This window comes from Trachurus japonicus, chromosome 17 (genome assembly GCF_045865225.1).
Source record: "Trachurus japonicus isolate A0001 chromosome 17, Traja_1.0".
In the NCBI taxonomy this organism is placed as follows: domain Eukaryota; kingdom Metazoa; phylum Chordata; class Actinopteri; order Carangiformes; family Carangidae; genus Trachurus; species Trachurus japonicus.
The window spans coordinates 15,755,916-15,780,673 of record NC_140923.1 but is presented as its reverse complement, the minus strand read 5'-3'; the positions used below and the strand labels follow the sequence as shown (position 1 = coordinate 15,780,673).

Genomic DNA, 24,758 nt, shown 5'->3' with positions numbered 1-24,758 from the left:
TATAGATTTATAGGGTTGAGGTTTCCTGATACAAGTCTATTTTTCTACAATTTCTTTGTCACAGTTGCCTGGATGCAGATGCTGCAACTTCCATTTTGTCTGATGGTTTTGTTTCCACTATATATTCAGTCAAACACTGAACTTTTTACTAACACATTTAGGCATGTGAAAATAGTTGCTGATTACTTTCCAGATAATACACATCATCAATATAATGTGATGCATGGAAACAGATCCATAGGTAGTAGTAACCAGCTATAAAATACTTTTTTATGTGTTTATAATGTAATAATGATCCAATAACATTATATGTAATGGTATAATTCTCTCAAATAGTAGGCTACAAGTCTCCTATAGCATACTTTTGATCTTGATTTCTTTTTTTTCTTTTTTTACTAAAACTTATCTATAAAAAGAAATATCTGTATGACTGTTTGCAATAGTATTTTCTTCACCAATGAACATGAAATGGCTCCTCTTCTTGTTTCCTATAGCTATTATAATAAACTGAAGTCAATTTATTTTAGGAAACACACCCACAGACAGGATGGTGGCTGATATCAGTGCTTTGTTTCTTGCTTTCATTCTTCTGACTTACAATCCCTGTTTAGAGGTTTCTCCTATACAGGGGATATTCTCATGCTCATCCATTCTCAGCCTTATCTATAACTGTCATATATGTATATTAAGTAAAGAAATAAGCAGCAATGAGCGGATCAAAGCCCATTAGAGACCGTCAGACAGCTGCGGGTGTCTCCATGCAGTGAGCGCAGCAGCAGCGGACTCCCCGGCTGTGGAAGGTCCTCCCGCACTGCGAGCGGTGCTGTGTCCAGGCTTTTTTTTTTTTATTGCCTGCTGTGCACCGTCTGATTCTCCCTTTTTTTTTTTTTTTTTTTAATCTCCATTTTAGACGGTACTGACGCATCCGTATAGGTTTCAGGACTGGGACAATGTGCCGGGGTATGATCAGTTCCTGATGGCCCGTGTCTCTCAATACCAGGCAGGTACCGCCGACAAGAGGTGAATGATTGTGCATGCATAAAGCGCTGCTGTCTGTCTGAGACCGTCAGGGAATGACATCCCGATTTGTTGAATTTATCAACCCGAAGGCTCCTTAATTATGGACTGTCCATCTAATACCAGGCTGATGTTGTGATTGTTCAAGGTTTGTCGAGATAATCAAGCTTGTTTTCAATCAGACAGAACCAGCTATGCAGCAAAAAAGCAATCAATATTCAAGGTGTAAATAATCAGTGCTAATCCCTATGAAATACGGTAGATTTTTTTTTATATGTCATACAGCTAGCTCTGAGATTATTTAATTATTATTATTATGGGAACATATGAGTCATAATTAACAGGCTGTATCATAATACGAAAAAAAAAAACTTGCAGCATTGTAGCATCTTTGTCTGATGTTTGTCTCTGAACAGATGTAAGAGACACAAAACAACCCATCAATCAATTGGGCTAATCAATCGCCAATACATTTCATCTCGTCTTCCAATCATCACAATGGACTACAAAAAATCCGGTCACGTTAGGTTTTTATTAATCTTTTGTTTGGTATAACTTGAGTATTTCATAATTATAAGATAATGATTGTTAAACTGAAACAAGCAACGCTTGAAAGATGCCCAGAAAACCTCAAAGTTTAGTTTATTAGGCGATATGAACAATTAGTTTTTTAAACATGCACGTCTAAACCAAAAGGATGTAATGGTATGATCAGAAATTTACCTTTTGAACCAGGATTATATTCTTGTCTTTTTTGTCTGTTTGTCTGTTTTCTTGGTGCATTTTGGAAGCAAAACTGAACTGAACTCAAATGTCATAAAGTATTTCTCTATTTGTAACGAAATATAAAATAATAGTAGCCTATAATAATTTGTTCAATTTTTTTTTTAGGTCTAACTTGCTTAAAATGTTTTGTTTTGTTTGTTTTTTGTGGGGTTTTTATTAATATTTTTTATTTAAGATGCTTTAATTGCAGCAGCTGGGCCGAAAACTGCAGGAAAAATCTATGAAATCATTATTATTATTTTAAACAAGAGTATAAAGAGACGTGTCATCAGTTTTTTTTTTCCTTCTATTTAATATTTAACCACTTCCTGTTAATATGTGCCCGTTTTTTATCTCCGCGCAGTTTTCCCATCACTGAACCTGTGTGTGACCTGGAGATGGAGAGGCAGAGCCCAGGGGAGAGGAGCGCGAGCGCGACCACCACCACCACCGCCGCCATCCCCTCCTCCACATCAGCTGCCGTCACCATGGCAACAGCCAGCTCCAGCAACACCACGTGCACCCAGGCGCCCTCCGCATCCCTCAGCATAATCCCGTCAGACAGACAGGCAGTCCAGGTAATAGACAGCACCCATGGTCGCCCCCTCCTCCTCCTCCTCCTCCTTAATTAAATAAGAGATAGTCCAGGAAATAGACTGTACCTACCTCGGATTATTTAATTCAACAGAAACCGGTAGGAAGGTATAGTCCTGACTGAGACCTGTGCATGCATTATTTACCTTGACTGTCTGTCTGTCAGACACCAGGTTATAGATGAAGCCCTTGGACCTCTGTGTGCGATTTCATCTGACAAGAAAACATCCAGGTGGTAGACTGTACCATAATAGATCCCATGCAGCACAAGAGTAAAACATACATAGCCTACATATGAGAGAAGGACAGTCCAGGAAATAGTCATTATCTGAGACCTCTGTGTGTAGCGTTTCCATTTGATTGACAAGCAGCACTGTGCACTACAAATTACCTGGAACACCTGCAGTGCATATTGCTGTTTAATTTGACAGGAAGACAATCCAGGTAATAGACAGCACCGGGGACCTTTGTATGCATTGTATTTCATTTGACAGGGAGGAAATTCAAGTAATAGACAGCACCTTGGACCTGTGTGTGTGTTGTTGGATGTCACCAACAAAGTATATTGCTGTGTCTTATTATATCAAAGGGAACTAAAGAGATCAATATTAAAGACTTTGCTTTTACATTGTTCTACATTTAATCAGCGATACTGTGCAAGCAACATCAGATAACGGTAAAACAATCAGTTTAAAACCGTGTAAATAGGCTACTTAAAGCAGAAGTAAGCGATCCGGTCGTTTTGGCTAACTTCTTGTCGGCCGATGGAGTTAGCAGCCCCCGCCCTCGTCATGGATCTATTGGTCCTCGTCCCTACGTCACCACATTCACACGCATCCCTTGGCTGCACACACAGAGAGGACTGCCCCTTTATGCCGTTCTCTCTCCTCATTGGATAAAGGTTGTAGGATACAAGGAAAGTTTTCTCCTCGGCTCAGAGAAGAGCAGAGTGACGGACAGACCCGTGTTTCGGACCAAACACTCTATATAAGTGATTGCCGTCGGAAGATGTAACTATTTAAGACTTATATTAACACAAATATTCCGCTTTAAAACTTCTGCTTTAATTTTGTTTGTCAGTGTGATTGGGGCAAACAAGACTTTTCTGGAAATGATAGCGTTGTGCTGCTCACATTGGACTGAGGAGGATGAGCGCATTTATTTATAAGCACATGACTTTCTCATCCGACAGGTGATCCAGCACGCCATCCACCGACCTCAGAGCATGGCGGCCCAGTACCTGCACCAGATGTACGCAGCCCAGCAGCAGCACCTGATGCTGCAGACAGCGGCCCTGCAGCAGCACCAGCACACACCCCATCTGCAGAGTTTAGCCACCATACAGCAGGTAGGTGTGTTTCGTGTGTGTGTGTGTGTGTGTGTGTGTGTGTGTGTGTGTATTTTCTTGGTACGATTATTGTCAGAGAAATAATCATGGTATTAGGATTATCACGATTATTATGCATTAATTAATTTCACAACACTATGAATGTGTAAAATCAAATCAAAATTTTATTACATTACTAATTAAATACACAAAATATTTTAAGTATCCATTAATATGAACAATTATTGATCCCCCAGACGAAATTTTTGAAATATTCAAGTCATTAATTGTCATCTATGCCAAATGTTTTAGTTTGTTTTTATTACAAATGACACGCTAACATTTAAATTCCTACCAATTCAATGTTTCGTTACGTAATTTAACCCAGTATCTGTGCATTTACCTTCATTTTGGCACTAATCTGCCTACGTATCTGGTTCCAACATCATCTTTTTTTGGAATCGTGACGATTAATTAAAGCAGAAGTAAGCGATCCGGTCGTTTTGGCTAACTTCCTGTCAGCCGATGGAGTTAGCAGTCCCCGCCCTCGTCCCTACGTCACCACATTCACGCGCATCCCTTGGCTGCACACACAGAGAGGACCGCCCCTTTATGCCGTTCTCTCTCCTCATTGGATGAAGGTTGTAGGATACAAGGAAAGTTTTCTCCTCGGCTTACAGCAGAGCAGAGTGACTGACAGACCCGTGTTTCAGACCAAACACTCTATAGACCGAATCGCCTTGTTGTTTACATTCTACTTCCGGGTAGAAAACCAGCACGTAATTTGAATGAGATCAATAGTAACGAACGAGAGTTTAGCTATATTTATCATATTTCTCACGCCCTATCACCGTTTAGACAAACCTGAAATGATTTAAGAAACATCACGATTTCTGTGTGTGTGTTTTGTGTTGCTATGTGTTGTATTTATTCAGTTTGGGGGAATCACTGTGTCTAGAAAGCATCAGTGGCTGCAGCTGACAGGGACAGCTAACGACAGTAGCTAAGCTAACGGCCGTAGCTAAGCTAACAGCAGTAGTAGCTAAGCTAACGGCGGTAGCTAAGCTAACACCAGGACGTCAGCTGTTAAAACCCTCCCGTTGTCGGACACGACATGAAACTACTCCAGTTAGCTCAATCATGTTGTAACTCAGATATCCGCTGGAGAAAATATTTTTCATGGACCGTGAGTCACTGAGTTATTAAAGTTAAACAGGTAGCTAACCGTTAGCCCGGCTAATCTCTGATAACCATGACTAATTACAAAAATGTGCACACATAAATAGTAATGTTTGTCCAATCATTGGTTTTATAGACTTTACAAACATCAGATTAGTCTAAACGGCGATATAGTTACATGAAAAATTAGATATATATAGCGTCCGTCACTATTGTTCGAATGTTGGTTTTCTACCCGGAAGTAGTTGTAAACAACAAGGTGATTCGTCCTATATAAGTGATTGCTGTCGGAAGATATAACTATTTAAGACTTATATTAACACAAATATTCCGCTTACTTCTGCTTTAATTGTGGCATTTGATACGGCGGTTAATTGTGAAAACAAGTAATCGTGACATCCCTCTTCCTGATCCCTCTCAGGCTTCGGTGTGTCAGAGGCCGTCATCTTCGTCATCCACTGGCAGTTTGGTTCAACCTGCTGGTGTTTCCCAAAACTCGGTGAGTATTTCATCAACCTGACCACAGATATTATTAAACCCCAGACTTACACTCTTCCACCGTGCCGCCCTGAATCCAGATCACTTTACCAGCATCTCCAGTGACGGCCCAGCTGATTGCCCGCACCCAAGCGTCCAACTCGACTGCTGCTGCTGCTGCAACCACGATATCCCAGCAGGCCATGCTGCTGGGAAACCGACCAGCCAACTGTAACCAAGCACAGATGTACCTTCGCACTCAGATGGTACAAACCCTTTTTTCAAGTAATCTGAAGCTCCTGGTGATACCGGTTCCTTCAAAACAAAACTGCATGACTCATTTGCCCTATTTCTATTTTTACTGAATGCGTTTTCCTCTGTCAGCTCATTCTAACTCCTGCAGCCCCAGTGGCTGCCGTTCAGTCAGACCTCCCTGCTGTCACCTCCTGCTCCTCTTTACCTACCTCCTCTCAGGTACACACAATACCACCCAATTAGAATAAGCCCATGCATGACACACAGAGTCACAATTTTGTACCGCTCGGGATATTACAAACCTTGCACTTGAGCTAAATTGCAGAAATACACCAGGAGTGTCGACACCCAACGTGTACACTGCAAAAACTCAAAATCTTACCAAGAGTATTTGTCTTATTTCTAGTCAAAATGTGATTTCTAGTAAAAACAAATCTCATTATACTTAAAATAAGACTCATCACATTAAAAAGTAACTTGTTTTAAAACACTTTTTTAACTTCTTTCAAGCATATTTTCACTTGAAATAAGTAGAAAAATCTAATAGTGGGGCAAGCACAAAAAACTTGCTTTCACTGGCAGATTTTCTACTTATTTTACAGTAAAAAATTTGTTTGAAACTAGTAAAAATGATCTAAAAACAAGTTAATTTTTAGGTGATGAGTCTCATTTTAAATGGAAAGAGATTAGTTTTGACTACAGGGTTCCTACGCAAGTATGGAAAGTATGGAAAAGTATGGAATTTGATTTTATACATTTAAAGTGTGGAAAATGGAAACTATTGTATGGAAATATATTTATTTTATTTATCTTTTCTTGGTTTGGTCTTATCTGAAGTTATTTGGGTTAATTATTTTGTATGCGCTATTGTACCGAGGTACAATCTCCTGGAAATTATTTGGTTGCATAATGGCATATCCATTCAGAATAATGAAAACAAATGATAAATTGCATGCTTTTTTATATATTATGCACGCCTACAGGTATTTACTTAAATATCACGAATTATTTGATTTTCTTTTACCGAGAAGTCTGGAAATTAGCGTCTGGAAAAAGTATGGAATTTGGACATTTCAAATGTGTAGGAACCCTGTGACTAGAAATTTGACATTTTGAAAAGAAATAAGACAAATATTCTTGTAAAGATTTTGAGTTTTTGCAGTGTAAAACTGACTGATCTGTGTGTGTTCAGGTGCAGAATCTGGCTCTGCACGCGCACTTGCCTGGAGCTCTGGCTACTGCCCACAGCGTCATCCTAAAACCGTCGGCACAGTCCCAAGCCCTGTCTCCGGCCGCCTCCATGTCCAAGATGTCAATCTGTGCTCTGAAGACCAACCAGCTGACCGACGCCTCGACTGAGACGGGTCAGCCCGGAGCTCAGATTATAGCCCCAGGTGAGTTAACGCGCGGCTACTACAAAGGAAAGCTGACACAGAGAGTGGCCAAGTGTTTCAGGCTGAAGTGATGAGTCAGAGGTTCAGGGTTTAGGTTTTATTGTAACTGGAAATAAACTTTTTCTGCAGTTGAAGTAAGTGAAGTGTCCACACAGCCTCAGACAGACAACATAATGCAGTAAAATAAAACATTTAAAACAATCAAGACAATTAAAGCAATTAAGACAATTGGATAACATTTTTATTAAACTAAAAGTGCAAACCGATAGAGAATAAAAAAGCATTTCAAAGAACAATCAGTAAATAAATAGGCCGCCACTAAATACATAGTATATAAAACATGTAAAGAAAATTAGATGTTCTAGATATGTTTGCAATGTTTGTTGTGTGTTGTTTGTTTGTATTTTCTGCACCAGATAAACTCAGTTATGTTTCCTAAGAGTCCTTGTAGCAATCAATCAATTTGTTTATTTCGGGCATGTCAATTTAAATAATCATCATCACACTTCATCTTAGTTCAAATAATACAATACACATGGCCGAAAGGGAAAGCGGGAGAAGCAAAAGCTTATCTAGTCCCGCCCCCATTCATTCATTCAGAGTCCTTGTAGTCCTGTTAGTTAGTTACTACAAACTAAGGAGGTAGGGATGTCATGATTACTTGTTTTCACAATTAATCACGGTATTAAACGCCACAGTTAATTAATCGTAGAGATTCCTAAATACTGTCAGTTTCCAAAAAAGATGATGTCGGAAACATATCGGCAAAGTAAAGGGAAATGCACAGATAATGTCAAGTCAATTTAACATGACATTGAATGGGTATAGGAATTGAAATGTTAGTGTCTCATATGTAATTGAAAGAACGATTAAAATACACTTAAAGATTTGGTATATAGATTACAATTAGTGACTATATTTCAAACAACTTATATTTTGACTATATTTGATTTTACACATTCATAGTAGGGGTGGGTATTGCCAAGGACCTCACGATACGATACGCATCACGATACTTGAGTCACGATACGATACGATATTGCGATATACAAATTTTGCGATATATTGCGATATTCTACGATATTCTACGATATTCTACATAGTTCACTGAAAAATATAAAAGGCATTATGCATCTTAAAATCCGAGTTGTATGTACATCAGATGATAGTGATAATTTATGGGACAAACTCGTAGTCAAAACAATGTAATTCAAATTATCCATGCCATTTTATACAAGTGCAAGTTACAACAACATATTTGCATGAACAACACACTGTGTGAGGAGCAGTACAGTGACACCTCGCAGAGCAGACGTGCGGAAGTCGTACTGGATTTACGTATGAAACATGATTTATTATTTGAAAAAAAAATTTGAATTTTTTTTTTGGAAAAAAAAAATCGATATTTAAATATTGAATATCGATATCGTATCGCGATATATTGCCATATCGATATTTTTTGCCCACCCCTAATTCATAGTGTTGTGAAATTGATTAATGCGTAATAATCGTGATACAGTTATATAACACCGTGATTATTTCTCTGACAATAATCGTACCAAGAAAATCTATAATTGTGACATCCCCTATTATATTACGATGTAACAGTCTTTTACATCTGTGAGTGTTTCTTGCTGCAGCCTACTCTCCGGTGCAGACCCACGCTCTGGTCAAGCAGCAGCTGTCGTGTCCGTCGGGCCAGCGCGTCGCCCACCACCAGCTCATCCTGCAGCAGGCGGCCGCCGGCGCTCTCAACCACCGACAGCTGCAGCCCATCGCCCTCAGAGTGGCGCCGCAAGAGCCCAGCGCCGCCCCTCTTTCTCTTTCAGCCAAAAGACCGACCACGTCCAGCATCATGTCACAATCCAACGGAGACCCCCAAGCCCCCTCCTCCTCCTCCTCCTCTTCTTCCTCTTCTACTACTTCTTCATCTTCTGCTACTACTTCTTCGTTTTCTTCTCGATCTGTCACCAACGTGTTTGCGTCATCAGCTCAGGCCTCGTCGATCCCAGCCGCCGCCGTCCAGCCTCAGCCCCCTCCCCTGGTGGCCGCTCCGCAGCGCCGGACCTCGTTCCCACAGGTGCAGAATCGGCCGCCGCCCCCTCCTCCGCCGCTGGTTCTGCCCCGGCTGCCCCAGAACCCCCCGGCCTCGCTGCAGCGGCTGTCCGTGCACTCGGTCCGGGCCCTGGCCGTCCAGTCGGGGCAGGTGCTGCTGACGGAGCACGAGCTGCCCGTGGCCGAGGCGCTGGTCCAGATGCCCTACCACAACCTGCCCCCTCCTCAGACGGTGGCCGTCGACCTGAAAGTGCATCCGGTCCGACGCAGCGAGACGCCGTCGGTGAGTCACCGTCCTCGTGTCCTCTTCCTTGCAGATCTCCTGCTGCTTCTCAGTGGTTTGACTGGGGTAACACTTAAAGCAGAAGTAAGCGATCCGGTTGTTTTGGCTAATGCTGCGTTCCAGGCAGGCTTTTGAAACCGTAAATTACAGCTTCAAGTCACGACTTACGACTTTGTAGCGTTCCAGGCAACCCACTCGTGTTTTTCCGACCTGTTGCACCTGTTTTACCTGTGAAAGTCACTATAACGGCCACTCGTAACTTCCGACCCGTGAACTCGTACCAGATCGAACTGGTATGACTTCACAGGTCGGAAAAACACGGGTTACGAGTTGCCTTGAACGCACCATAATGTCTTGTCAGCCGATGGAGTTAGCAGCCCCCGCCCTCGTCATGGATCTATTGGTCCTCGTCCCTGCACACACAGCCCTTCATACCGTTCTCTCTCCTCATTGGATAAAACTTGTAGGATACGAGGAAAGTTTTCTCCTGGGCTCAGAGCAGAGCAGAGTGACTGACAGACCCGTGTTTCGGTCCAAACACTTTATATAAGTGATTGCTGTCGGAAGATATAACTATTTAAGACTTATATTAACACAAAAATATCGCTTACTTCTGCTTTAAGATTAGGGAACACATATTCACCAGTAAGTAGGTGCTTATTAATATGCATATAAGTAGCTTACTAGCTCCTTATTAGTAATTATTAAGCACATATTAAAGCAGAAGTAAGCAGAATATTTGTGTTAATATAAGTCTTAAATAGTTATATCTTCCGACGGCAATCACTTACATAGAGTGTTTGGTCTGAAACACGGGTCTGTCAGTCCCTCTGCTCTGCTGTAAGCCGAGGAGAAAACATTTATTTTATTTCCTTGTATCCTACAACCTTTATCCAATGAGGAGAGAGAACGGCATAAAGGGGTGGTCCTCTGTGTGTGCAGCCAAGGGATGCGCGTGAATGTGGTGACGTAGGGACGAGGACCAATAGATCCATGACGAGGGCGGGGGCTGCTAACTCCATCGGCTGACAAGAAGTTAGTTAGCCAAAACGACCGGATCGCTTACTTCTGCTTTAACACCTTATTCGACATAGCCTTATTCTACCTCTATTACACCATGAATTAAGATTTTTCATGATATTAACTCCTAATTATCGCTTATTCATTGTAAATGAATGCATTGTTGTTTCTGAATAATGATGTGAATAACCAATGGGTTATTGGGGCCTTGTACAAGAACGGTAATTCTTCCTTTATCACTCTGAATTAGTATAGCATTAATGCATTAATTTACAATGAATAAGCCATAATTAGGAGTTAATATCAGGAAAAATCTTAATTCATGGTGTAATAGAGGTAGAATAAGGCTATGTAGAATAAGGTGTTAATATGTGCTTAATAATTACTAATAAGGAGCTTGTAAGCTACTTATATGCATATTAATAAGCACCTAGTTAATGGTGAATATGTGTTCCCTAATCTAAAGTGTTACCTTGACTGGTTTTTGTTTTGGGTTGAATTTCAGTCGGGGCAAACGTGCAAAGTGAACGGACTGAGTCCAGAGGGGAGCAAAGATGAAGGACACTCTCCAAGTCGACAGAGAGACAAGACCCCCACACCTCTCATTGTGTTGCCGAAGCAGAATGGTGCAGGTGAAATATAACAACAACAAAAAAAAAGAATATAATACATAATCCAACCTGTGTAAACTACAAACACAATCACTAAAAATCAACCATGCAATAATTATTAGACATATCTTAAAGACAGTGGAATATTTAAAGCAATACGACAAGTCAAAGAAGAAATGCAGCCACCACATTGTCCCTCCAGATCGTGAGTGAATGAGTTGTCTTTGTGTAAAATTAGTGCTGAAAACGGTACGATAATAAGTTAGTAATTGGCATCTTTTAGAAACTTGAATTTTGCGACATAATGATCTCCACAGTTTAAATACCTTCAAACTGGCTGTCTGCTATTTTCTGCATTTTGAATCAACTTAATTTCTGCGTATATAATTGACACTTACAGAAGAAACAGTTCAAGATAAAGGCTGCAGCCGTACATTAAAGCTCTTTATTTAACTGCAGTAAATCTAAAAGCATAAAGTCGCCTGTGCAGATACTACCTACTTTAAAACTGAAGAAAATATGACAAGAGTCAATTTTAAATGCACTGCAAGGGATTTCTACAATAACTTAGTTTATAGCCTTTTAAAGAAAAAAAAATGAGTTTTAGAGTTTAGAGTTTATTTATTTAGCACACAAATTTCAATGGTGCAAGGAGGGAACGAAGCCAGTTGGCTTGTACATAGGTTCCACCCCTATAACAAATTACAGCAAGACAAATTTCAATGGCTAACAAATAAACATAGAGAAAAAAAAAAGAGACAAAGTGAGGAAAGAAAGAGAGAGGAAAGAGCGGGAAATTCAAGAGAAGTTGAGATGTATTTTTCACTGCTTTTTAAAAAGTGAATAAGAAGAAATGGATCTTAATGAGGGAGGTAGTCCATTCCAAAACATAGGACCTCTATAAGTCATATTAAACTGATGGTGTGATGTGCGGGTGAAGGGTAAATATAGGGTAAGATTATTACTGTGTCTAGTGCGGTGAGAATGAGTGAAAGTAAAGACATTTTTAAAAGTGACAGGGAGATCTTGGTTCCTGTAAATAAACTTGTGAATAAACAAACAAATCTGATAGTTGTTCAATTTGTGAATTGGTAGAAGAGAATACTTCGTGAATAGTGGTGCTGACGGAGCATATCTATTTGAATGTGAGATGAATCTTATGAATCTCTTCTGAATAGTACAGATGTGTAGGAGATGTAGCTGCCCCAGACCGTTACAGTAGTTCAAATAAGGAAATAAAAAACTATAATATAACGTTAAATGAGCAGAAGGATGGATGAATGAATGGGCACACTTTTCTTAATATGCCCATCATCTTTGTTAATCTCTTGCAAACAAGGTCTATATGATTTGTCCAATCAAGTCTTTCGTCAACTAATATTCCGAGGAATTTAGTAGTTTTGACTTGGGTCATTTCTATTCAACTAATGTATAATTTAGCTTTAAATAATGTTGAGGGTCCAATGTAACCCATTATTTACATTTAGGAACAGTAAAAACACCCAAACATTTTTCCTCTGACTTGATCAGGTCACCACAGGTTGATACATGAAATGGAGCTTTCCTGCCACATGATGATTACTTTATATACATAAATAACAGCAGCAGCAGCAGCTTCCTCCTCCTCCTCCAGCCTCCTCCTCATTAATACCTCAGTCTCCCCGCTGCCGTCACACGCAACTCCAGCTGTCCATCTGCCTGCCAGCGTCCCGGGAAGCCCCGACAGGATCCTCACAACCCACGTCCTCACGCACCTCATCGAGGGCTTCGTGATCAGTGACAGGACTACTCTGTAGCTTCGTTCCACATGTAGCTGATCCTCAGCAAAACTCACGGCACCGCTGTCTTGTCGTTGACTGCGACGAGCGCTTTTTTTTTTTTTTTTTTTAATTAAGCTCCGGTTTGGAAATGTTTAAAAACCCCTTAACACCCACCGGCGGGATCTCTATTTACATGTGTTGCATGTAATGCAGAGAGAGGGTTTTAAAAGGGACAACACTGTTACCAGGCATTCAACCTGGTTTACTAATAATTTACATCTGAAAGAATGAATCTGAAGATTTTATTTTCAATATCTCCTTTGATAACAGTAGTTCGGTTTGGCAGCTCAGCATCGCCACAGCAGCGTTATAACTGGTCTCTGTGGATCTTAGCGATGTTCAGGCTGTTTATACAGCAGGTAATTGTTGTCTCTTCTCACATTCGCTCAGACTGCTCAGATGCGGTGCGCAACGAACGAATTAAACTCTGAGATCCCGCTACTTTATGTCGGCTTTGCTTGTTTACTGTTGATAAAACAAACTCCTTGAAAAGGATTGATTAGACGACCTGTAAACATACTGAGCACGTCAACTCGACTCTCGCGTGAGACTTTGTATTACAGCTACATTTACAAACATGGAAGACACAAGGCTTCTTGAAGTGAATCAGTAACCATCGGTGCGTCATTTGTTTTACTCGTCGATACCGATGCCAGCATTTTAGTGCGGTATCGGGCCCCCTACCGATACTAGTATCGGTATCGGTGCAACACTAATAAAAAACTATAATATAACGTTAAATGAGCAGAAGGATGGATGAATGAATGGGCACACTTTTCTTAATATGCCCATCATCTTTGTTAATCTCTTGTAAACAAGGTCTATATGATTTGTCCAATCAAGTCTTTCGTCAACTAATATTCCGAGGAATTTAGTAGTTTTGACTTGGGTCATTTCTATTCCACTAATGTATAATTTAGCTTGCTCTTTAAGGTAAGACTTATTTACTGAAATAATCCTGGTTTAACTCCTCAGTGATCAGGTCACCGCAGGTCGAGGAGCCTCCACAGCTCAACACCTCCAGCAGCAGCAGCAGCAGCCTTCCTCCTCCTCCTCCTCCTCCTCCTCCTCCTCTACCTCCGCCCGTTCTCCCCGCTGCCGTCCGCGGCCCCAGCCAGCCTCCCTCTGCCCCTGCCAGCGTCCCGGGAAGCCCCGACAGGATCCTCACAACCCACGTCCTCACGCACCTCATCGAGGGCTTCGTGATCAGGGAGGGACTCGAGCCGTTCCCGGTACGTCCCACAAAACTCATGGCACCGTGTTGTTGTTGACTGGAAACACAATTTCTTTTTCTGGTGGTTTATCGCAACAAGTCTGGAAATGTTTAAAAACCCCTTAACACCCACCGGCCTGTGGGTTGTGTTGCTTGTAATGCCAGTGGGTTTAAAAGGACAAATCCAGGCAAATTCAACCTGTTTTTTTTTCTCAATTGCTAAAACACTAAACCCTGTTGTCTGAACCAAATTCTCAGTTGCCTGAACCCACTGATTGAATCAGTCACTCTTTTGGCAAAACCATCAGCACTTTTCACTGCGGGAGACAGAGGTTACGCTCACATTTTCATTGTGATGCACCTGTGTCTGCAAAATGCTGAGTCACAGGTGCAAATAAACACAACTAAAGCACAAGTTTCACTGGTTGAATCACAATAATCAATATTTGTTATAACACTTGTGTCCAATGATGTGAGGGCACAAGCCTGTAAGCTAGTTCAGGATGAAGTCCTCTGGCCAATTATCGTCTGAGAACATTACGCTGTGGCTGAGTTGTGCACTTCTCATTTCTATATTTTTGTACTTTATTTTTACGTATGCCTATTGCATACAAGTGCTAAATGCACAAGATTTCTGTTTGTTTTTTTTGTTGTTTTTTTACTTTACTATGTACAAGTGCTAAATGCACAGGTTTTTTGTTTTGCAAGAGGAGAAGATGAGAGACGACAGGGTGAAGGAAGAAAGGATGAGGGAGGGAGGGAGGGAGGGAGGGATGAACTGGGAAGAAAAAATATGTAAGAAGGAAGGAAAAGGGGATGAAATGGATGTGGGGAGGGAGGGAGGAGGGTGAAAGAAAGGGAAGGAGAGAAGTGCTACAGTGTAAATGCACAGGTTTTTTGTTTTGCAACATGCATTTAGCCTACAGTGAACGATAAACATTTATTTCTACAGCTTCATGTGCTGAGCATTGTGTTTTCTATTTTTCTATGTAGTGTTTAGTGGCTGCTCAGTAGTGTTTTTAATTTTGATTGACTCGGGGCACGATTTGACAACAAAGTTCAGTTTTGGGCACAGATTGAACTGTTTTGAGGTGAAAGTTTGGTTTTGCAAGAAGAGTCTGAGGTTTTGTGAACGTAGCTTGAAAATTGGGGTTTGTGTTCACAGTTTAGAGAAAATGAGAGAAGCTTTCGAGAAATGTGTCTTAGCAATCGAGAAAAACTGTAATAATTTACATCTGAAAGAATGAATCTGAAGATTTTATTTTTAATATCTCCTGTTATGCAGTAGTTCGGCCTGTCCCCGCATCACAGCCTAAACAGCCTAAGATCCATCCGCTCCCATTATAGGCTGCTGTGGCGATGCGGGGACAGAGAACTACTACAGAACAGGAGCTTTTAGACCTAGAATATCGTGAAACTATAGCCCCAGGTTGAATTTGCCTGAAATTGTCCTTTAAGAGGTTAAATGTACCTACAGTATTATCTGTATTGAGTCTTATTTTATCTTGATAACTGTTGTATTTGACATAATATAGTACATGTTTCTTGGCAATGCATGCTGACCTGCTATTGTTTCTTATATAAATCTCATATCGTAACATATGAATGTGCAAGTTTTTCTTTTTTTAAACTCAATTCAAAAAGGAGACTGGCTTGCATCCACGCTCCACTCGCTCCTGCTAGCCGAGCAGGCTTCACTCGCATGTCCCATAGATCCACGCCAACGGGTGTGTGGACGCAGCATCAACTGGATGCTGACCAGTCGGATACAACTATTTGAAAACGATGCACCAACACTTTGTTTTGTTCTTTTGCCCTGATGGGGAGGAAGTGTGTGTGTGTGTGTGTGTGTGTGTGTGTGTGTGAGACAAAACTACAGCAGCCTCTGAAGTTTTTTCAGCGCAGGGATCAAGAACTAAAAGGCAAAAAAAAAAAAAATACACCGCGGACAGCGCTGCGCTTTATGCTCAGACGTTCCTGCGCTCCAAGCGTTTCTGCTCCATGACGTGTGTCAGAAGACAATTATAACGTCGTATCAGGTGGGGGGGGGGGGGGGTCGCGTTATAGAAGAACAAAGGTGTGTGTGGCTCCAAAGCCTGGTATTGATATTCCTCTGAGCTCAATTATCGTCTAAAAGCACACAAATAAGTGTGGGGTTTGTGCCACAAACATAATGATTTAATGCTTTGTGAAGTGAAGTTCACAAAGCAAGTTCACTTAAAGTGAAGTTCACTTACAAGTGAAAACTACAGTGCCAAGCTCTTTTAGCAAATGGCATGACCAAAACAAATGAAATAACCATATTTGTGACACATTGACCCCCATACAGTCGGTACTCAAGGTATGAAGTGTTGATGTCGGAAGCAGCTGATAATGTAGGATATTATGTCTTGCAGCATTTTATCCTGTTTCACTGTTAGTGTGTTGCCTTAGGTGAACAACAAAAGGCTGACTCTAACTTCATGAATATGAATAAACCAGGCTGTGTAAAGTTTCAAAAGGTTTATCATCACATCCACAGTAAAAACACAGTGGTTTAGACTACACAATGAAATTCTTTGTTTTGCTTTTACACAAAAAAACAATAGAAATGAGAATGAAAAACGAATAAGTTAAAGAGTAAAGTCTAAAAAAAAAAGTGAAGTGGTCTTGAATGTATTGTTCATGACCACAATGGCCTGTGGGTAGAAGCTATTTATGAGTCTTAGAAAGGACAAAAAAAGATGTATAAATGTATTTTGTCTGCCACACATGACATATAAAGAGTAAATATGCAGCCTGTTCCTGTGGTGGCGAGTCAGTCGACGCACGTCATCTGACATGTGGAGTCCATTAGGCTCCATCTGGGTTATAAGAGCAACTCTAAAGAGTATAATTACTCTCATGTTTGAGTCCAGATGCAAAACCCTTTAGCTCAATACCCCAGTGGCTAATACTTGTCTAATTGTGTTACACGTAGGGATGTCACGATTACTTGTTTTCACAATTAATCGTGGTATTTAATGCCACAATTAATTAATCGTAAAAATTCCTAAATACCGTTACTTTCCCAAAAAGATGATGTTGGAACCATATCGGCAGATGTGCGCAAAAATAAAGGTAAATGCACAGATACTGGTCCATTTAACTAACGTAACATTGAATTGGTAGGAATTTAAATGTTAGCGTGTCATTTTTAATTTAAAAAAAAAGCAAAACAAAACAAAAAACTATTAAAATGAACACAAATATTTGGTATAGACGACAATTTATGACCTGAATATTTCAAACATTTCCCCTGGGGGGTTAATAATTGGTCATATATTAAAAGATACTTGAAATATTTTGTGTAAACAATGAGTAATGTAATTATATTTTGACTATATTTGATTTTACACATTCATAGTGTTGTGAAATTAATTAATGCATAATAATCGTGATAATCGTAACACCGTGATTATTTCTCTGACAATAATCGTACCAAGAAAATGTATAATCGTGACATTAGTTACACGTAATGCAAATCTAAATGTAATATATTTTGTGTTAAGGTTCAGTGTGAGCTGCACCAAGCGCATCACCATGCTGAGGGCAGGACGCTGGCTGGGTCACAGGCCGATGGGCCGGAGAGGACGACCCCCCAGCAGAGTCAACGGAGCCTCCAGGGAACATTTCCTGAGACGGGTCAGTTAATATTCACCGACCTGATGCATGCGGGGGAAAATACCGAGGTGCTGCAGGGATCACTGGTCCTGAAGACAAGCCGCTCTCCGGGGAGCCGCCACGTTTGACAGGAACACGTCTCTGGAGGAAACTCCTGTGACCAAAAACTGTTCCCTAACAGCAAATAACTTCAAAATAAGAAACAATGGGCTGAGTGTTTTAGAGCCTGACAGTTTTAATGCCTGTAACGGTGATTTCTAACATTTTTTGGCTCATACAATATCAATATATTGCTTTAATCTATAATAACGATTCTAATAGTGACATTTATACGACTCAAATTGACAATATTTTTAAAATTCTCTCTCCATTGGCTCCCAGTTTAGTATATAATTGATTCTAAGATTTTACTTATTGTTTATAAATCTCTTAATGGTGCTGCCCCTCCCTATATTTCTGACATGCTCACTGAGTTTACACCAGAGAGACACATGTAAAACTCTCCTCAATATACCACGCATAATCGCATATATTCAAAATCAGCTCAGGGTGCTTTTAGTTTTTATGACGCTGTGAAACTCTTTACCTGTTGAACTCAAACAATATCTTCCTTTAAATGTAGACTAAAAACATATCTGTTCTCACAAGCTTTTAATTAGTATTTTGTTTGTTTGTTTGATTGTTATATTTTTACATATTGGCACTTGTTTTGATATGCACTTTACATGTATTACCATGTGCTATATAAATAAAATTGACATTGACATTAACGATAAGAGTGGGGAAGCCTCTAAAACAGCATCAAGGCCATGATTTGATGCTAAATCTCTCCATTAAAACTCAGACTAATGAAATTATTTCAGGGTTAGTGGTGGTGCAGTGGTCCACCATGCAACATTAGAAAGAATCCTCTGATGTATTTCTTATTTTAAATATGAAAAGCATCATTAATTACTGTCACATTAAATGAGGGGGAAAAACATTAAAGAGATAGTTCAACATTTTGTCAAATTGGCCCATTGCCATAATCCCTATAGTCATAGCAGTAGGTTCGTTGCCTTTAATTGTCGGTGCAAGCTGTTTTTAGAACGGCGGAGCAGAGGCGTGAGCTGCTCAGAGCTACGCTACGGAGGCTAATGGGATTTCTTGATTTCCCTCATCAAACTCATCAAATACACAATCCAACAACTCCACAACGCTCTGGTGGACAAGTCGTGACCTGCACATTCACCACGCTATGAGATAATAACAGAACATTATGAGACAGAGTTGTTTTCGAGGCAAATGTAGAGACTGCCTGCCAAAAAACTGCCACTCGACGGGAACGTGCATCAGCGGTTTTGCATGAATTTATATCAAAAACAACTCTGTCTGGTTACGTTGTGTTATTATCTCATAGCGTGGTGAATGTGCAGGTCACAACTTGTCCACCAGAGCGTTTTGGAGTTGTTGGATTGTGTATTTGATGAGTTTGATGAGGGAAACCAAGAAATCCCATGAGCCTCCGTAGCAGCTCGTGGCTCTGCTCCGCTGTTCTAAAAATAGCTTGCACCGACAATTAAAGGTAACGAACCTACTCCTAAGACTAAAGGGCCAATTTGCGAAAATGTTGAACTATCCCTTTAAAGTAATGTCACCCTAACAAAACAAAAAAAAAAAACAGAGGGTATTTGTCTTTGTGTCACTTCACAGGCTCAGGGGTCATGTGGCTCAGAGGAGACGCAGCAGAGCCCAGTGAGAGAGGAGGAAGAGGAGGCACAGGAGGAGGATGGGGAGGAGGGAGAGGAGGAGGAGGAGGAGCGGGAGGGTGAGGAGGAAGAAGAAGAAGAGGAGGAAGAGGAAGAGGAGGAAGAGGAGGAGGAGGATGTGGAGGTGGAGTTGGAGTTGGAGGTGGAAGCGGAGCCCCCCGTCCCCATGAAGACCAGGCTGCGGAAGCAGGCGGAGCGGGAGCGCGAGAGGGAGCGGGAGCAGCAGAGGGAGCAGCGGCCGCCCGAGACCATCAGCGTGTCCGACGGAGAGGAAGACGTCGGCTGTCCGTCGCAGTGGAACGTCGAACAAGTGTTCTCGTACATCAACTCTCTGCCAGGTACCGATGGGCCCACAAAAAACCTCAGTAATCTTTGTATGACTGATTTATTCTGCGTAAGACCCTGACTAATACTCATAGTACACTGGAAAAACTCAACATCTTTCCAAGAATATTTGTCTTATTTCTTGTCCAAATGTCTCATTTCTAGCCAAAGCTAATCTCTTTCCACTTAAAATAAGACTCATTACCTAAAAATTAACTTGTTTTTAGATCATTTTCACTTGTTTCAAACAAATTTTCACTTGAAATAAGTAGAAAAATCTGCCAGTGAAAGCAAGTTTTTGTTTTTGTGCTTGTAATAAGGAAGAAAAACTTGTTCCATTATCAGATTTTTTTCTACTTATTCCAAGTGAAAATCTGCTTGAAAGGAGTAAAAAGTGTCTAAAAACCAGCTACTTTTAATATGATATGTCTTATTTTAAGTATAAATATATTTGTTTTGACTAGAAATGACATTTTGACCAGAAATAAGACAAATATTCTTGCTAAGATACTTGAGTTTTTGCAGTGTAATGCTGCATTAGCATCAAAACAAAGAAGGCTAAATCATACATGATAATACATACGTAGTCTAAGAAAAAAAAAACTGGAAAAGTTAGGCGGAGGGGCCCACTTTAGTATTATTTCAGGGGGCCCAGAATTCCTAGCAACGGCCCTGCGTGACCTCAGCACGACAGACGGAGGACGTAGAGATTGTGAAATGATTGTGACGATGATTATTCTTGATCGATAAAGTTTAGTTTAGTGAGTACACACATCAATAAACAACATTATATACAGTACATATAATTTAAACAAAAAACTATAATTCATTTCCTTTTTTCCCTTAAAGTGTAAATCCAAAACAAAACATATGTACCTTGACTAAAAAGGGGTAGGCTTATTTTGCCTACCCTTCTTATTAACCATTTCCTTTTTTTTGTTGTTTTTGTTTTTATTAATTATTTCCTCGCAACCACTTTTACAATATTAATTCAGCAACCATTTGGACAATTCATTTTACAAGTGGTATTAGTAGACAGACAATCGTCTTTTGTTTTTGTTTTTTTAGATTTATATACACGTATAAATAAAAATAAATAAATAAATCAGAAAACCAAAATTTTAAGAAGAAAACAAAAGAGAAAAAAGAAGTCAGCAACAGCAACCATAAAAAATAAAAAACACGCCAAACAAACAAAAAAGACAAAACAAGACAAGACCATTTCCATCAGCTAAAGTGTATGTATATCTTCTCAAAACTTTAATGACCAATCTCTTCCAAACGTGTCACTGTGAAAATTAAACCACAATTAACCTTTTTAATAGGAATAAAAAGAGGAATATGTCTGAAAACACAATTATTCCAACTTTGTGGGCAACAATGTATTCGCTGGTTCATCCTAATAATCAAATTTACATGTCACACAACCACAAGGACTAAAACTCTCTAATTAACCGAGGCTCAGTGCTCAAGTGTTTGTTTGATTTAAGGAGGAACAATGACCTCTGTGGCAAAAGCAGGAAGAATCTAAAGAGGAAACACGGCTCGTTTTAATAACTGCATCACATTAATTAGGTTATTTGCATGTGTTATTTGCACATCACAGAGTTAATTTAGCAGCCACCCGGCGAACGAACAATGCGTTTTGCGTGAAGCGTCATCAGGTTCGCCTCCGAATTCCCGGCTGTGATTAAATGTCTTTTGGTCACATGACCCATCATAGTCCCAGTTTTACATGCCTGCATTCAGATCATGCACATTATAAGAATTCCAATATTAACCATTGCACATTATACAGAACTGTACAAATGTATGTCACTGTCATGATAAAGTTTAAAGGGATAGTTCAACATTTTGGCGAATTCGCCTTTTGCCATAATCCCTATAGTCATAGCAGTAGGTTCATTACCTTTAATTATCTGCTCAGTGAACACAATGGAGGTGAATGGTACAGGTCCTCTGTCCCTCATCAAACTCATCAAATACACAATCCAACAACTCCAAAACGCTCTGGTGGACAAGTTGTGACCTGCACATTCGCCATGCTATGAAATAATAATGTAACATTACGAGACAGAGTTGTTTTTCGAGGCAAATGCGCAGCCGGAAACTACATTTCAGACACGGTGGAGTAGTTCTGAGTATTTGCTTCATGTGTCGTAATGTTACTTAATTATATGTGATTATCTCATAGCGTGGTGAATGTGCAGGTCACAACTTGTCCACCAGAGCGTTTTGGAGTTGTTGGATTGTGTATTTGATGAGTTTGATGAGGAACAGAGGACCTGTACCGTTCACCTCCATTGTGTTCGCAGCTCACAGCTCACGTCTCTGCCCCGCGGATCTCAAAACAACATGCACCGATAATTAAAGGTAATGAACTTACTGCTATGACTATAGGGATTATGGTGATAGGAGAATTTGCCAAAATGTTGAACTATCCCTTTAAAAAGAACATAATATCTGAATCGCATACCTTCATATGTATGATATATAATATAATAACACAAAACAAAATATAATATATTAGGGCTGGGACGATATGCTTTTCTCCCGATTCGATTCTTCTACGATTTTTTGGATGGCGATTCAATTGAAATTGCGATTCTACGATATTGCCAATTCTCTCGATTTTTAGTCTTTAGCATTTTTAACATTTATCTGCACACAAACACTGTAGGAGCCTATAAATTAACATACTCCATTATAAAGTGAACTTAAACCCTTTTCAAAACCTGTACTCTCTGTATATAAAAAAGGCTAACAAATGCACATTGCACAATATAAAAAAAAGAATAAAAAAAAAATCTATTTAAAAATCGTCAAAAAAGATATTGCGATATGTATGTGAATCGATTTTTTCTCCCACCCCTATAATATATATTGAATATCTGCCACCCCTCTCTGTCTCCTCCTCCTCTCTGCAGGCGGTCAGGACATCGCTAAAGAGTTTCGCTCCCAGGAAATCGACGGCCAGGCTCTGCTGCTTCTCACCGAGGATCACCTGGTCAGCACCATGAACCTTAAACTGGGGCCGGCGCTGAAGCTCTGCGCCCACATCAACTCTCTGAAAGACACATAAACTCTTTTCATTCTGTGTTGCTCTGGGGGAAAAAAAGGGGGTCGGACTCGGAGCTCGTCTCGTCTCACTTGGCCCCTCGTCGTCGGTCAGAGCGAAATCATGAACTCACGGACGGACGGATGGCGGTTTTCCCTGAGGTCACTGCCAGAGATTTCACTGCTGCCAGAGTGAAGTCGGCTCATTTTCTCATGACTGATGTTATAACGCAGAGCAAACACAAAACTCTCCGCTCTGGTCGTTCCACTGTAGTGATTGTAGCAGTTCAGCTCCACTTTATCCATTTGTTTCAAAATGGTTTTAAAGTTTAAAGTTTGTATCATTTCTAAGCAAATAACGACTTAAAACATTTACAGGACAACACACACACACAGGATGCTGTACGATTTAAAAGTTTACAGAACAGATTATTGCCTACTTAGTATCTTAGGGGGCGGAGTTTGATACATTTATCATCAGAAAACAGTTGTAATGAATTATGAAAGCTAACTGATAACAAGATTATTTATTGTTATTTATTATTGTATTATTGCCATAATTAATATACAAATAAAAACAATTAAAAACATTGCTTTTACTTTCATTATGTTGTCATTAACGAAAAAATAGATTTCTCAGTCAAACATTCCTGATTCCTTTTATATATATATAAACATTATTTACAGCACAAATACCTCTGTACTCTAAATTATTAATAAGGACTTTACTTGTCCAACAAGGTATTTTCTACTTTTAATTAAGTAAAGGATGTGAAAACCTTTGGATCTAATCTAATCGAAGTTTTAACCTTAATTAAATAAATGTAAATTTTTGTAGAAATGTTTCTTTCTCTTCAAGTGCATCACATCAGATTCAAACTAATGAAGTTTCTTTAATACATTGTGTGTATTTTATTACATCACCACCAGAGGGCCTTATTGATACTCTTACAAGGCTATTCAATGACACACCAAGCTCAGTACAAGGTGTTTTAAAAGGTGTTGCCTGCATCATAACGATGTGCAACAATGAGATTCACCAGACTTTCCAACCGAGTAATAATCTTTCTGTTACACAGAGTTAAGATGAAGTGAGACTGGTTCCTATTTAGTCTACTTGCCAACAATGAGTACCCGGAAATGTTGAGTACCCCAAAGTTTTATGTTAGAAATAGATAGTATGGGTCCCCAGTATTCAGAAACTGCCGGATGCTAACTTATATATATATTGGGCAATTAGCATAACAGGCATAATTAGCATACATTAGCATAATTGCCTATATGGGCAATATTTCAACAAAATTGACTTGGCTGATCTGGGCAATATTGGAGTGGTTTTAGGGGTTATTGATGATGATGAATCCATTTCTGACATTTTCAAAATTCAAAATGGCTGTCTAAACCGGAAGTGACCAGATTTTAACTGCCAGTGGGCCGATTTTGATGGATTTTAAGCCAAATCTTAAATTTTAGAGGATGCTGGTTGGACATATAACTCATGTATTTGAAGTAATATATAGTATGGGTCCCCAGCATTCAGAAACTGCCGGATGCTAACTTGTATATAGTGAACAATTAGCATAATTTACATAATTAGCATACATTAGCATAATTGCTATGGGCAATATTTCAACAACCAGAACGACCAGATTTTGAAATCCATCAAAATCGGCCCACTGGCAGTTAAAATCTAGTCACTTCCGGTTTAGACAGCCATTTTGAATTTTGAAAATGTCAGAAATGGATTCAGCATCATCAATAACCCCTAAAACCACTCCAATATTGCCCAGATCAGCCAAGTCAATTTTGTTGAAATATCGCCCATGCTAATTTATGCTAATTATGCCTGTTATGCTAATTGCCCAATATATATGAGTTAGCATCCGGCAGTTTCTGAATACTGGGGACCCATACTATATATTTCTAACATTAAACTTTGGGGTACTCAACATTTCTGGGTTCACAATGGGGCCCTAT

General features: G+C 39.9%; 1 protein-coding gene across 1 annotated transcript; it reads left to right on the top strand.

Moving 5' to 3' along the window:
• Positions 1-938: 938 nt before the first annotated feature.
• phc3a (polyhomeotic homolog 3a) lies at positions 939-22,831 on the top strand. The gene is made up of 14 exons (XM_085805916.1): positions 939-1,020; positions 2,147-2,360; positions 3,569-3,724; positions 5,304-5,381; positions 5,461-5,625; positions 5,744-5,833; positions 6,807-7,008; positions 8,649-9,346; positions 10,872-10,998; positions 13,773-14,029; positions 16,431-16,443; positions 17,498-17,673; positions 19,345-19,738; positions 22,652-22,831. The coding sequence occupies exons 1-14, from the start codon at positions 977-979 to the stop codon at positions 22,804-22,806; spliced, it is 2,769 nt and encodes a 922-aa protein (XP_085662042.1). The 5' UTR covers positions 939-976; the 3' UTR covers positions 22,807-22,831.
• Positions 22,832-24,758: the final 1,927 nt, after the last annotated feature.

Excerpts from the sequence above, each read along its gene's own strand:
- phc3a (XM_085805916.1), top strand. The coding sequence starts at position 977 with ATGGCCCGTGTCTCTCAATACCAGGCAGGTACCGCCGACAAGAG. Across the intron at positions 5,626-5,743 it reads TGTACCTTCGCACTCAGATG|CTCATTCTAACTCCTGCAGC; the intron begins GTACAAACCCTT and ends TTCCTCTGTCAG. Across the intron at positions 10,999-13,772 it reads GCCGAAGCAGAATGGTGCAG|TGATCAGGTCACCGCAGGTC; the intron begins GTGAAATATAAC and ends TTAACTCCTCAG.